Genomic DNA, 14679 nt, shown 5'->3' with positions numbered 1-14679 from the left:
TCTACTAAATTACAAGATTTTTGAGGGTGGGATTCATAATCTTTTAATTTCTGTATTTCTCATAACATTTATTACATTATTCCTTATTATTCTTCAAGGCTTGTCTGAAAATTTGCTTTGTCAAGGAAGACTCCCCAGGCCCTCCAAGCTCTTAAAATGTCTTTAAATTATCCTTTGAAGCAGCACTATATAATTAATTTAACATGTTATTAAGGGCTTAACTTGTTGTAGGGGTTTCTTCTTTAAAACATGAGCTCTATGAGTTATTGGTCAGTATTTATTTCATTCACTGCTCTGTGTACTTGCCTCCTAGCCCAAGGTCTTGCATTATTGACTAATCAATATGTATTTTGAAGCAATAAGTGGCTCAAAAGAGATATTGGATACATAAAAGGAAATAGAAGTGAGAAAATAAGGTAATAGTAGTTTGGGGGGTAGGGTAGTAAAAGAATCTAGTGCCAATATGATTTTCCATTGTATTCACCGAGAGTCCCTTGGTTGGGGCTCATCTCCAAGGTTAATTTTACTTGTACTTTCTCTACAGCCTTCTCTATTGGAATATCTCCTTACACTGTCTCTCTATCTGCTTTGGCAGTTGATGGACAGTGGCAAGAGTGGAGTCCGTGGAGTCAGTGCTCAGTGACATGCTCGAATGGGACCCAGCAGAGAAGCAGGCAGTGTACTGCAGCAGCTCATGGCGGCTCTGAATGCAGAGGGCCATGGGCAGAAAGCAGAGAGTGCTATAACCCTGAGTGTACAGGTGAGTCCTGATCACTACATTTAAAGAATGCCTGCCGTTTATAAAATGTGACAGAACCATGTGAGGCAGTCATGGAATAATTATATAATTATGTATTTCTGGTAAATGAAATCAATTGTACTAGAGCTCATTCTACTATATGTCACAGTAGTAAAGCAACAAAATTCTGGAGATTCTTAGATTAAATCTAGATTAAGTTGATCCAGGTCAGCACTGAACTTGCACTTTTTACAAATAAGTTTCTGTGTCCATTTGAAGATTCTGACAAATTTATATAAACTTGTGACACTCACAGTGCTCTATATTTGACTAGCAAGTCAAATGTTTGAATAGGGCTTATTCATCGTGGTAGACTAATAAAAACTAAACAAACAATAATGGTCCTCAGATTTTCAAATTCCTAAAACAGTTACAGTAGGCTACTGCCATTGACCATGACACATTTCTTTCAGCAAATGGTCAGTGGAATCAGTGGGGTCATTGGAGCGGATGTTCCAAATCCTGTGATGGCGGCTGGGAAAGGCGAATGAGGACTTGTCAAGGTGCTGCAGTAACAGGGCAGCAATGTGAAGGCACAGGTGAAGAAGTGAGAAGATGCAGTGAGCAACGTTGTCCTGGTGAGAATGAACTGAGATGATCCCAATGGAAATATTCTGTTATTTTTTTTTAAAAAAAAAGGAGTAAAATAAAACTATCATCATTAAGGGCAACATTTCCTCAGTTGGAGGACTGCTAACAATAAGTGGCAATTTATTTGTTTCCATAACCTATGAGGTTTCCTCTGTTTATGTGTCATAGACTATTTCTTCCGTGGGTTTTTAAATTATTTGCTGCAAAATCACGTTGAAAAATGTGACAATACGAAGGAAGCCACATTGAACAATAACATACCTAGATAGTATTTAAATTGGTTTGGGGAACAATTTTTTTCACTATGTTCATGAAATATTTGTTTACTGAGAACACAAAACCAGTTGCCTTAGATTATTCATAGTAGAAATAGAAAGACGTGGTAGATAGCTAAGTGAGAAAATAAAGGGATGCTGTTGAAATTTAGAAACTTTTAAAATCTGCTGTTAATCCACCTCCACGTAGGACTTGGACATCCCTATTTCCTTGCCCTTGTGCCATTTTCTACTACAAGGAACACATTTTAAAATGAAAATATAAGGTCTTAATTAGTAGTGAAAGAATGGAAATACTGCTACAATGAAGGATCTTACATATAAGCATAGAAAAAAAAAGGCAAGGTCAAAAACTGCCCAGATTATTGATCATCTATTTTTTTAAAAATCATTAACGATAAATTCCTTCCAAATTGTGCATACATTCCATAAGTATTATTGATCTATTGAGAACTCAAATAAATGAAAATGAGAATTTTAGAATGATATCATAGGCAAAATTGTTATAAACATGCTAGAAAGATGATAGGGTGAAATTTCTAAGTTTCACTGCTGAGTATAAAGCAAGTGCTGAACTGAAAGCATTTGAAGACCCTGTTAGAGTCCATGTGCTGCAAGTAATGCTTTGTAGGCAGGCTAGCTTCTCTCCTCTGACTTTGTGGTTCCAGTAGGTATGGAAAGAACAGGTATTTGAAGTTCCTTTTCAGTTCAGAAAGCAGTGGATTTCTGTCTCTACCAAACGTGACTACATCAATTTAGAGAACAACAACAACAACAAAACAAGTCATTCTAAGTGATATCCCTGAGTCAAAACTTTGTATTTCTCCATAGTCAGAATTCTAAAGACAGTCCACAGTTCAACAGTAATGCCAATAGAAACTGGACTCTAACAGTAACAATATGTCAAGAGGATTTTTTTAGAGCTCAGAAAAGATCTAAAATTAGCTTTGCTAATTCTTAAGGCCAAATCATTCAAAACTATAAGAAGGAACCAACAAGTAGGATTTTGTTGAGGAGACCTACCAAAGGTAAGTACTGTGAAATTCCTCCTGGGGTGCATAAGAATTAAGTATTAAACAAGAACATTATATGACCAGGAAGAAATTCCATTAAGACAGTAGTCATAATTAAATAAGACCCTTTTAATACTTGAAGGTATCTAAACTAGTGTAAGCATACCAATGTTTGTAACTGGTCTTTTAAAACTGTCTTTCATCTGTGTACATAGAGTTAAAATGGTGTTGCTGCAGTCATATTTACAAAGATTGCCACCTGCTGTTTAAAAAACATTTTACGTATCTACTTACTAAAAGGATATTATACCTTATATGCTAGGTTTGTTTGCTGGCTTTCATGATTTAAGGCAGTTTGAAAAACCGTCATACGAAGCTATAATTTTTTTATCTTTTATGTATGTTATATATTGGTCGTGTATATTGTGGTATATATACATTTGGTATTAACCTTAACATTTTCATTTTATTCTCTTCAATAATATTTGAAATCTCTTAAAACCACCGAGTATATAAATAACATTTTCAAACTAAAATGAATTATTGAATCAGCTAAATAATTTACAAACTACTGCTTATACAGGAATAGAGTGAATTAATATATTACCAAGCTTTTGAAAACATCCTAAACCTGTACCTGTATATGAATCAGCATTATCCATCAAAAATTATTCATTTCAAATATGCCTCTGCCTCTGTATAGAGTGTTTTTTACCAAGATAAAGATTTCTTTTCTGTTTATCCTCTATCTTTTCTACGTGCAGTCATCTCATTCCCACATTATTTTGTCAAGAGAGCAGGATTTATAAATAACTCCGTTTTCCATAGTGGATTTGATTTATATATTGGCATTCCAACTCTGCACAATCACTTCTCTGTGGTCAATATATATCATTTTTGTGTCCAGTGTACTGAACTCTGAAAGTAATGACATGTCAGTAGGATTTTTCAGACCTTAAAAAAGATCTAAAATTAGTTTTGTTAATTCTTGAGGCCATGTGAACTCAAAATGATAAGAAGCAATCCTAATTTCCACATTATATTGCTCCAAATTCCCATATTGACAATATAAATTGAGAAGACTTTTAATTTTTTTCAATAGTTACTAAGACATTTTTCTATTTTTGTCACTGACAAAGCCTGAAAAACTGTTTCTTTTAAAATTATGTGTTTTTTTCCTAGTATTATTTTTCATACTGTTTATTCTTAATTTTTCTTCAGATTGCTGGAAACTACAGTATTTATTTTTACGCTTCACTTAATTTGGATGCAAAACAAATTAATCAAGTTTGCCAAGAGATCCTCTGTTGTCAGGAAGGAGAAATATAATATACGCACATCTTTGTCTGGATAATTAATGACAATAATGATTAATCATCTGGATTTAATCAAAAGCTGTTACGATGTGTACTAAAAATGGAAAATGAAAAATAATTTTCCCAAAATAAGATTTTTTTGCTGGTAAATAAAGTAAACTTATTAAAAAGAGCTTCATTACCAAAAATATGATGTTTTGTCTTCATAAGAAAAGAGAATTAGAGGAATGAAAAAATTATATATGTATATTTTAAATAGTTTGTTGAAGAATAGAGTAGCTACGGGAGAGAAAAAATGCCTAATTTTTAAATTGTCCAAATTCACCAAATAATGATTTCATTGATTTCAATCTCATTGTTCATCTAGACTTTGAAGGTTAAAATAGTAGAAAGGTAATAGCTTCTCAGAATTTGTGTTGCTACAGTTTGAAAACATACTATTTTTAGGCTCTGTATTTTTTCCCAAATATTTCCCTGGTTAATATCCTTCAGAAGGCAAATGCTACTGATATGGATTGGCCTATGTAACCTTGCAGGCTTCCTGGGAACCTCCTTGCTCTGTTCCCAGGAGAGGGGCTGACTATTCATATAGCACCAATTCTTGGATCTACTATTCTTTAGTCATTAGGAGTAATGCTAGTTGGGATGTACCATTCATGGGTAGAATTTAATCTTAATTTATACATAAAATGTCCTTTTGGAGTTACAATTGCTTTACTGCATGCAAATGGTGAATGAATATTTTCACAGGTTGAATGTGCTGAGAAATACTTGGGAAGTAAGAGATCCATATCATAATATATACAGTAATAGCAACTTAGACAAGAGATGTAGCAATGATTGTGATATTTAACTCTTTAGTATTCATACCAAAGCTAGTCAACGGTAATGTTTGTAATCCCAAACTTGTCTTAAACATTGTACTGCATTCATATTGGAATTTGTGTCCTGTGATAGGGTGACTATAAGCCCCCTCCCCACTTAGGAGAAATGCCATTCTGAGACGGACTGTTCCTTATCTCTGTAAGGTTGCTGTCCAATGGGATTATGTCTTCTCTGAAGACCAAGAGAGATTTCATTTAGTTTCTGAGTGATTTTCTTTTCATTTAGCTTTGGTAGGAAGAGAAAAGCTTCTCTTTCTCTTGCTTATTTTGAGCTCATGTCTTCTTTGAATGCCTCTACTCATTGTCTGGACTTGTGCTTTCAAATTTTAGCACACCCCAAGAATCACCCAGAGAGCTTGTTAAAACACAGGTTCCTAAACCAAACCCCTGAGATTCTGATTCAGTAGGTCCAGTATGGGCCTTCAAATTTGCATTTCTAACAAACTCACATGTGATGTTGATGATACTGCAGATTACCCTTTGCAGATTAACCTTTGGGTTACAGTGGCCTATAGTAAAAACAAATAAGTAAGTAAATAAATAAATAAATAAGTAAAAATTAGGTGATAAAATTAACAAAAAGGTGGAAAACAATCCTCCACCTCAGCTACACACAAGATTGTAGAATTTTATTTTGTCATACCATCTCACAAATAATGAGGGATTGTTCCTGTAGTAAATTAATACAGGCAATCCATTTCAAGTATCCCTAACCAACTCATTCTTCAACCAAAGTAAGATCTCTTTATAGTTGTTACTTAAAAAAAAAAAAAAAAATTCTGGCTATTGACTAGTTGTTGTGGACCAAAAGAGATGATTTAGTCATTTTCAGATTTTCAGTTGCCAATTCCTATTGCTCCTGTTCCGTGGAGAGCAGAAGAAACAACGTGGGTATCATTGGAACATGTTTGAAATAGAGCTGTACACTGCCAGGACACAGATATTCGTAGTCCTGCCATCTCTAGCAGCTCTCTTCCTCAGCAGGAGGACATTTTCACTGCCTCTTATCCTCCAGGCTATTAGCTACTATATACTTACACAGGTTTATAATATTTGGAGAGGGGCAAGTGTCAGAGAGCAGAATGAGGTCTTAGCTCTGATTGGCTTATTCTTTCCTCAGTTCCCAGGTAGAGGAGTGGTGAATTAATCACCATCACTATGTTTGTCTTTGATAGAGATGAGTTTAACTAGTTAATAAGTCAGCATTCTAAATCTTGTGGATTTAGCATTTTAAAGCTAAACATAATCATTATTAGAAATCCCAATATGTGAGTGTAAAATTTACTTTTTTTAAGGGGAAAAAATGTATACTACTCTATATTGAAATATTCACATACAAATTGGCACCTGCTCTACCTCTTTCATTCCAAACCACAAGAGTAATCACTAATAGTGCTTTTAAGAAGCTCCTACTCCATTGGGATTTTTATTATTTTTCTATAAAACATTATGTGTTTACCCTCTAAGGAATTACATTATTACTTATTCAGTTTCTAAAGGTTAAGGCAGATGTTTTCACTGAAGATTTTTGAACATAGCAAACAATGTTGCACCCAAATGTTCACACCAGTGATTTGCCTAAAACCAACTACTGAGTTCAGTGTTGAGAGTAGGTGGCACTTGGTATTGACTTCTTTCATCTAAATGTTCTATTTACTCATGCCAAGGCACCTCAGATACATTCTAAAAAATAGGAAAATAAATTAGAACTTGAAGATACTCCATAAGCAAGAGAGAGCACCTATTGTTTAATAAATATCTAAGAAAGTATCTGATCCTCCTCAAAAACATGGGTTTTATTACCTACTCCAGGCTGCAGTTCTGCAACAAATCAGCTTAATTTTATATGCAGAATTAAGGAAGAACCACTGGAGTCTAAAATATTCCACGTATATACCAGATAGTACTATATGTCCACTATTCAAACCTGTTGCTATGGAGATAATTATTGTCATAATTTGTCTTATCAGGTTGCTCATCAGTTGAGACTTTGGGAAAAAGTCTCACAGCTTCTGTCACAGCAGAAACCTAAATAACAATTTATTTTAATCTTATATTACCCTACCTGGTCCAATTTAGAAATATTGGGCAATATGCTGATCATTCTCAATTCAAAACAGAAAATTTAAGCAGCACTTTTTACTATCCTTTATTTCTTCATTTCACCTGACATTGCTTTTATAACAAAAAGAAACCTATTTTAGGAACCACTTCATTATTTCTAAATTACTAAAATTAAAAATTAATGCAATTAGTGAAACTACTCTTTGGGTTTAAAGTTTACAAGACACTAAACTTTAGTATTAGTCCTTAATGTTTATCATCCTCACTTATATCCCACTCTTTGTATGTCCTGACTTGTGAACAAACCTAAGATCCTGCCCTGGTGCTCTTGGTTGCTCTCTCTCCTCCTCTCTCTCTTCAACTATCACTTGTGAACAGTGCCCACAAATCTGCATCTTTATGCCTCATCCATTGCAAACATGTGATAAAGCTTTCCACCTGGGATAGCCGATCATCCTCAGTGTCAGCAGGAGAGCTTTTCTGTCTGACTGCCAAATCTGTCTTGTCAGCTAAAGTCATTTCTAATTCTTACCTTTCCTCATGATGGATTCCACCTCCATGAAATCTTTCTTTGGTGGCCCTGCTTTCTCTTCCTCTGGACACCGCCTGCTAGTGGGGAAGGGCAGTGCAACATAAAGAGCCTGGGATATGGAGTCAAAGTTTGGCTTTGGACCTCAGTGTCCTCATATGCAAAATGGGGATAATAATATGTGCTCGGGATCATTTCAAGTATGAAATTATAAAATGCTATAGGTAATTATAATTATTAAATAATTCCAGTCCAGGGCCTCTTTGTCCAATACCCATATTATTGCAAAAGCCACCTTTTCTAGTCTCTTCCAGATAAGTTTATCTGATTATCCTCCCCTTTTCGTGACCTTCCTCATGGACTCTCTCGTTCAAAGAGAAAAAAAAAAGTGCTGTGGCTCCTTATTACTCACCCTATTCAATGCATACTGGAATCCCTGGGATTCTAGTATCCCCATCTATCAGTTGATTTCCTTTCTAGGGTCATCACTCTCTACTCATTTATAGATAAAACATATACATAGCGTAATGGATCCCATCCCTGGTGACTGGGTATAGAAGCACATATTCTGTCCTTACTCTCTGTTGCTTGCACTGTTATTCACCTGGGCTCCCAAGTATCCCAGTCCTGCTTCCCTCTTCGCCTGGTAACATGGAAGTATCTTGGGAGGTCAGCCCATTAAAAGTGTCTCTTCCTTTAATCATTTTTATTTCTCCCACAATTTCATAACTGCTTTCTTCTTTGAACCCCTATAGATTTTCTTTGTGCTTCCCATATTATATATTGCTATATTTTATTATTGTATATTATTATATCTCTTAACTGGAATTCCAGCCCATTACAGATGAGTTATCTATTTTCAGATTCCCAAAACACCTCTGCATTGAACCTAGTTGAATGTAGGCCATTAGGCATATCATATGCTCTTTTGAATGTTTTTATTCCATATCATAAACGTTGTGACTGGACCATTTGTATAAAGTACAATATACAATAGAAAATACAATAATTTGTGTAAAAGTATGTGAATACAAATTTCAAAATGACTATGATAGTAATGCCTTACATTTATAATCATTTTACTCTTTCAAAATGCTATTAGTTTACCTAAGTAGAATTTGAATAGACATTTTTAGCACAATATGCTATTTTTATTTTGTAGTTGCAATTTGTGGCATGAACCTTCCTTCTTTAGAAATAAGTCATTGAGATGTTGGAGGTAAGAAAAATATGTATTTTTATAGTAAGTTACTCAATTTCCCTAAATCTCAGCCCCATATTTAGATCAGAGCTCCTCGAGGCTGTCACATAGCCACCTGTCAGGCTAGGATTGGTCCTAGAGATTTTGAAGGCCTCAGGGCAGCTGGCAAGACAGGAGGCTGTGGCCTGCGGCCTCCAGCCTAGAGTAGTCTTGCCCGTTACCCTAGTGTGCCTCCAAATGTTACCATTTTCTACATGTTCCATGACCTGGAAAAGGTGATGATGCACAGTTATCCTCAACAGTTCCTACGCTAATATAAAAAGGCAAATAAATTCAATTCTCTAGCAGAAACACCAAGTGTACCCCAATATAAAACTATCTCACATTAAGTTAGCAAATAGTTATTTAGAACTATTCCTCATATTAAAAAAAAAAAGAACTATTCCTCACAATTAGTGTTAGCTATCTTTTTTAAAAAAATTAATCTTGTTGACAGGTTGGAACTAGAGTGACCTTGTCTGCTTAAATTGCAATACAAGATTAAAACTAGGTTAATCAGATTTTTTTCCACGGTGTGTATGTAAAGAACACTATCTAGTCCTCAAACAGGCAATGCAACACACATTGTCTGCTAATGAATTTAGAGTTTATGGTTTGCTACCTTCGAGACTTAGAGACAAATTCTTGCAAAATATATAAATGCCTTGTTAACCACTACAACAAATGCTTGCTGAGAGTGTAAGATTCTCAGAGAATGGACTGAGAGACTTGTTTGATTGACAAGGGTCTACGGACCACCTCCTCGTGGAGTGATTTCTCTATGCTTTAGTCTCTTCATGTTTAAAAAGAGATTTAATAATTGTATCTACTTCATTCTTATGAGAATGAGATGAATTTAAAAATGTAATGCACTTGAAAGAGTGCCTAAGTCATAGTGATACGTGCATATTGCTGTTATAATTGTACATTCTTTCAACCTGACACTGATAAAAACCATTTCTATGTGAGAAATGTTATTACAAAACACGTTCGATAAGCGCCCTTCTTTTCCCCTAAGACCTAAGCAGCACCATGAATTCTTTACATGAGTGTGTTCCCTGCTGAAATTAGAGCTGTAAGCTGTGTGAGCACATAGACTATCTCATTCACCTCTGTGTCCCTCAGCATAGGGAATTCCCAAAACATAAGAATTAATGAATTGCCAGCCAGTGAAATCTGAAATTGGGGTCATGGGTAGTGCATTTTTTTTATTTTTTCTTTCTCTTTTTCTCTTTTTCTTTCTTTTTTCCCTTGCATGCCAACTCTACAGTGTAGAATCAATTTCTCTTTAATGCTGAAATTCTAGCATAGGGGTGAAAACTAATTTTCCACATCAAATTGATTTAAGCCCTGTATAATTTTTGCTATTTTTAAGAGACAGAAAATCAGTTTGAATAGACAGATTAACAGCTAATCACTAGGTAATTGCTACCTTGTTTTAAGACAGAATGCTAACTACATACTTGTGACTTCAAGTACCGTTGTATCTTACAAATGGGTTTTTATAGTCTTCGTACTAGTGATAGCAAACAGTGGCATCTTTCAGCTGATGAACAGAGTTGCTGTTCCACTTTGCTAAGGCTTAAAAAGCCCTTCATATTGCCCTACAATAATATGTTTTTATTTTGAGCATAGGGACGTAAGCTAATTATGTATTTTCTAATTTACAAAATATACATAGCATTGAAGAAACAACAACAGCACAAATCTGTCTCTTTAGCTTACGTTTTTGTCTTGAGCATTAGCTCTGTAACCAACTGCCTTTTCGATAATATCAAGAGTTGCTCATATACCTCAAACTCAAAACTATTTTCAGCATATTCCCTCCCAACTGGTATCTTCCTCACCCGCTCTAACTGAAGCTGGATGGAGCACAGCCAGCACTTTTCCTGGAAACCCAACTTTCATCTTTTATTTCTCTCACTTCTTCACCCCCTATGTCCAGCCATGGAGCTGAGCGCATTTTCTGTACTAGATATTTTTTAATTCACCCCCTTCCAGTTTCCACTTCCTGTGATACCATGCCCCTTCCCTAACTATTCCATTTAGGTTGTCATAGGGCCCCCTGACTTTAGTCTCACTTTCTTTCAATCCATTCCCCAAACTGCATGTATAGCATTCAACACACTGTAACAAATTTTGCTTGCCCTTATAGTCAAACTCCTAGTTTATCTATCATTTATCACCCCTCCCACTCCCATAATTACCCACCTCTACTTATCCCCAAATTTGTCCTCTAGCCATTCTGAAGTTTTCCCAATTTCTTGGATATACCAGATTCTCCTTGCTGCCTGGGTCTTCCCACATGTGGTTCCCAAGGCACACTTTTCCCTTCCTCACTGGCCAACTCCTACTTATCCTTTACACTTCAACTTGGAAATTTCTTTTGGAAATCTTCCAATGACATACTTTCCCCTAAAGTATTCCTAGAGCAGCCAGGACTTCTCAGATCACAGTGGGCGTCCCACTGTATTATAATTTCTCCCCTTATTGTCTCCATCACCATCATGGAAGTTGAGAGACCTTGACTATTCTTGTTTGTTTTCTTCCTGTGCAGTATCTTATAAAGTAATTGGCACATTATGGGTGCTTAGTAAATATCTGTGGAATGAATGAATTCCACAAGTGGCACTTTTGAGAGCCCAAAAAGTTTCCTCCTCAGGGCTTCACAAGCCTAAGATGGAAAAAAATAAAATTGTATTATAATATATAGGCTGTTTTGCTTTTGGTATGAGCACAAGTACACTTATTTTCTGGACTAAACTTTTTATGGATATAATCTTCAATGAATGCCAAATCACCTTTGTCAAAATATTTAAAGCAGAAGTGGGATTTGACATTGCTACTAAAAAGCTGAAAATCCTGCAAATTTGCAAATTTGAATCTATGATTCCCCTGTCATCTTCCTTTCTTATTATTTGTGTACTGTGTCTCTCCATCTACAATGGAGAGAAGCACAATGAATCCAAAGCTTTATGAATTGATGGTGGAGAAAAACAAAGTTTGTTGACCTCTTTAAGTTTAAAAAATTACTGTGATTTTGTTTGTTTGCTTGTTTTGTGTTTTGGTCTGGGTGAGGGAGACCATACTGACTGTCATTAGGTAAATAGGAATTAGTAATTGAGTGCTGTGGTTGGATATATACAGATCACACTAGAGAATTCTGGCCAAGATTCCATGGACTCTTGCCAAGTCAGTCATAGCCCTATGAAAGTCAACTTTTGTCAATACCTGGTACCCTGGAAAACCCATTTTTGCTAATTTTTAAAGAAAACTATAGTAGTTCAACTCCCTCTTACTTTTCCTAAGTGAACATTCCTACCTACGCTGCTACTTACACACACACACATACACTCACACACACTGTCCACTGTTCTTTGCAGAATCATCTTCATTCTCTGTCATCTTAAGTACTGAGGTAATGGAAAAAGAGATTTTTTAGGAAGTATTTGGTAATTGTTAGTTTAAAACATATGTCCATAGTTAATCCACCTATCATTTGCTAGACTTGTAAGTACTATGTGCTCTAGGAGTGAAATAAAACAGAAAAACTATTGTCTTCATGGTGCACATTCTAGCAGGAGAAAGCAATAAACAAACACATAATAATTATGCAAAATAAGAAAATTAGAAAAAAAAAAGGTGTATGAGTTATAAGGCTAACAGGCATTTTGGATAAGAATAAATCAGAAGGTATGTGAGTTTTTGAGAGAAGTCAGGAAATCCCTGAAAAGGCAAGATTTCACCAAAGATTAAAGGCAGTGCAGACACAAACCATGCAGGCATTTGGGCAGGAGAGGGAGGGACATCCTGGAAAGAAAGAGCAAGTGTACAAGCTCTGAGGTTGAAGCCTTCCTGGAGTATCAGAGAAGCATCAAAGGGGTCAGTGTATGGGGGCAGGGGTGCTGAATGTGGAGAGGGTGGGAGTTGAGGTAAGATGTCTGATTGAAAGGCCTTGTAAGTGAGGCTGGTTTTGTCACTAAAAGTCGTACTTTTCTTCTGGAAAAGAAGAAATTTTCTTTTTTCCCAAGTACTGTACCTTTAAATATATAAATATATTTTTATATATATTTTATATATCATAATATATAAATATATTAAAAAGGCGCTGACCTATATATTCCCCAGCTGACAATTACTACTTCTGCCCACCTTAATTTTGAACTTCATCAGTTTCAGCTGCGAGCCCGGTAAACATTTCACCCTGTTGGCCCACCTGTGCCATCTAGTGGTTAACGCTTGCAATTACCAGAGCTTCTGACCAGCCAGCCGACGGTGGGGGAAGGGCGCAGGGAAGGAGGCTGATTTTTGGCAACAATAGGTGTGAAGAGCTTTCTGAACCCACAACAGAGGAATGAGGAAGTCTAGGGTGCAAATTGATTCTTCATTGGTTTGGTTCAAGATTAAGTCAGAAAGAAAAATGAATGCTCTGGCAACTCTTTTTATGAAATGTATTTCAAATTTCATCATGGAACTAAAGAAAATTGTAGTTTAAAAACATTGACAAACGGAATAAAATACAAGTGAAGTGAAAGTGAAGGATCACAAATAAAGTTTTAAGGAGAAAGATATTGAACAGAGGTGGATGTGTAGATGGAACAAAAAAAAAGAATAATTAAGTGTAAAGTTTCTAATAGATTAATGGTGTACCTTTATTAAAAATAGACTAGCTGTTTTACATAGAATTCAATTATGTCATAAACTATGTATAATGTAGTTTGTGAGTTTTAACATTTCTTATGATTTTCCTCTTTTTCGTATTCTAAAGTAGTTTTGGTTCACATTTACGGAAACACAGGAGAATGTGTGACCTGGTGTGGAATATTTGGAGGATGAGAATTAATTCTGTGCAGCTGATGTATAGGAGTATAAATATGAACCATAACCAGAATGCTAGCTTAGAGCTTGCTAGAAGGGCCTTTATTTAACACAGAGAGCATGGTTATCTTTATCCTGTCAGTATTGAAGAACCATGGAAAGGGTTTAAGCAGCAAGTTATGGGATTAAGCTTCATTTTGGAGATTACTTTGTTAATATGGCATGAAAATTGGATTAAAGGTAGAAGATACTAGAGAATAAATAGTTTCACTTTATGCCCAGTTCTCCAGCTCAGAAATCAGGCAATATTCTTCATTCCCCACATCGTTTAGTCTACTACTTTCTAAATTTGTCTGTGCCTACCTTTTCTTTTCTTTTTTTTTTTTTAAAGATTTTATTTATTTATTCATGAGAGAGAGATAGAGAGAGGCAGAGGGAGAAGCAGGCTCCATGCAGGGAGCCTGACATGGGACTCGATCCTGGATCTCTAGGATCATGCCCTGGGCCAAAGGCAGGCACTTAACCACTGAGCCACCCAGGGATCCTCCTCTTTCTTCATCTGTAGTCTAAAGATCCTACCTAAAGCCACCATCGTCTCAGCACTGAAGGACTGCATTAACCTCTTCAATTGTCTTGCCTACCTACTACTCTCCCATCCCTTTTGCCCAGAGAAAGCAAGCTGATCTTTTTTTTTTTTTTTGCTTTAATTTTTTTAATTTAAATTTATTTTTGTATTTTTTTTTAATTTAATTTATTTATTCATGAGACACACACACACACACACACACACACACAGAGGTAGAGACACAGGCAGAGGGAGAAGCAGGCTCCACGCAGGGAGCCTGATGTGAGACTTGATCCAAGGTCTCCAGGAACAGGCCCTGGGCCGAAGGCGGCGCTAAACCGCTGACCCACTCAGGCTGCCCTAATTTAAATTTAATAAATTAACATATGATCTACTATTGGTTTCAGTAGTAGAGGTCAGTGATTCATCAGACTTATATAACACCCAATACTCATTACATCACGTGTTCTCCTTAATGTCCATCACCCAAACCGATCTTCTTAAAATTAAAAATTGAATTATGTTGATATTTTGTTTAACCCTTAGTAGCTGCCTGTAGGTCCCTGCAGGCACTACTGTTAGCCT

At 35.9% G+C, this 14679-nt stretch overlaps 1 protein-coding gene across 4 annotated transcripts in view; it reads left to right on the top strand.

Moving 5' to 3' along the window:
• The window catches only part of ADGRB3 (adhesion G protein-coupled receptor B3), a 708089-nt gene that overhangs the window by 298338 nt on the left and 395072 nt on the right, over positions 1 to 14679 (top strand). For all 4 annotated transcript variants that reach the window (XM_041773111.1, XM_041773116.1, XM_041773103.1 and 1 more), the window contains 2 exons: positions 596 to 760; positions 1213 to 1377. In XM_041773111.1, coding sequence (XP_041629045.1) covers positions 596 to 760; positions 1213 to 1377 — 330 coding nt within the window. The remainder of the gene's footprint in view (positions 1 to 595; positions 761 to 1212; positions 1378 to 14679) is intronic.

This window comes from Vulpes lagopus, chromosome 1, assembly GCF_018345385.1.
Source record: "Vulpes lagopus strain Blue_001 chromosome 1, ASM1834538v1, whole genome shotgun sequence".
Lineage (NCBI taxonomy): Eukaryota > Metazoa > Chordata > Mammalia > Carnivora > Canidae > Vulpes > Vulpes lagopus.
This window is presented reverse-complemented; position numbering and strand designations above follow the sequence as displayed.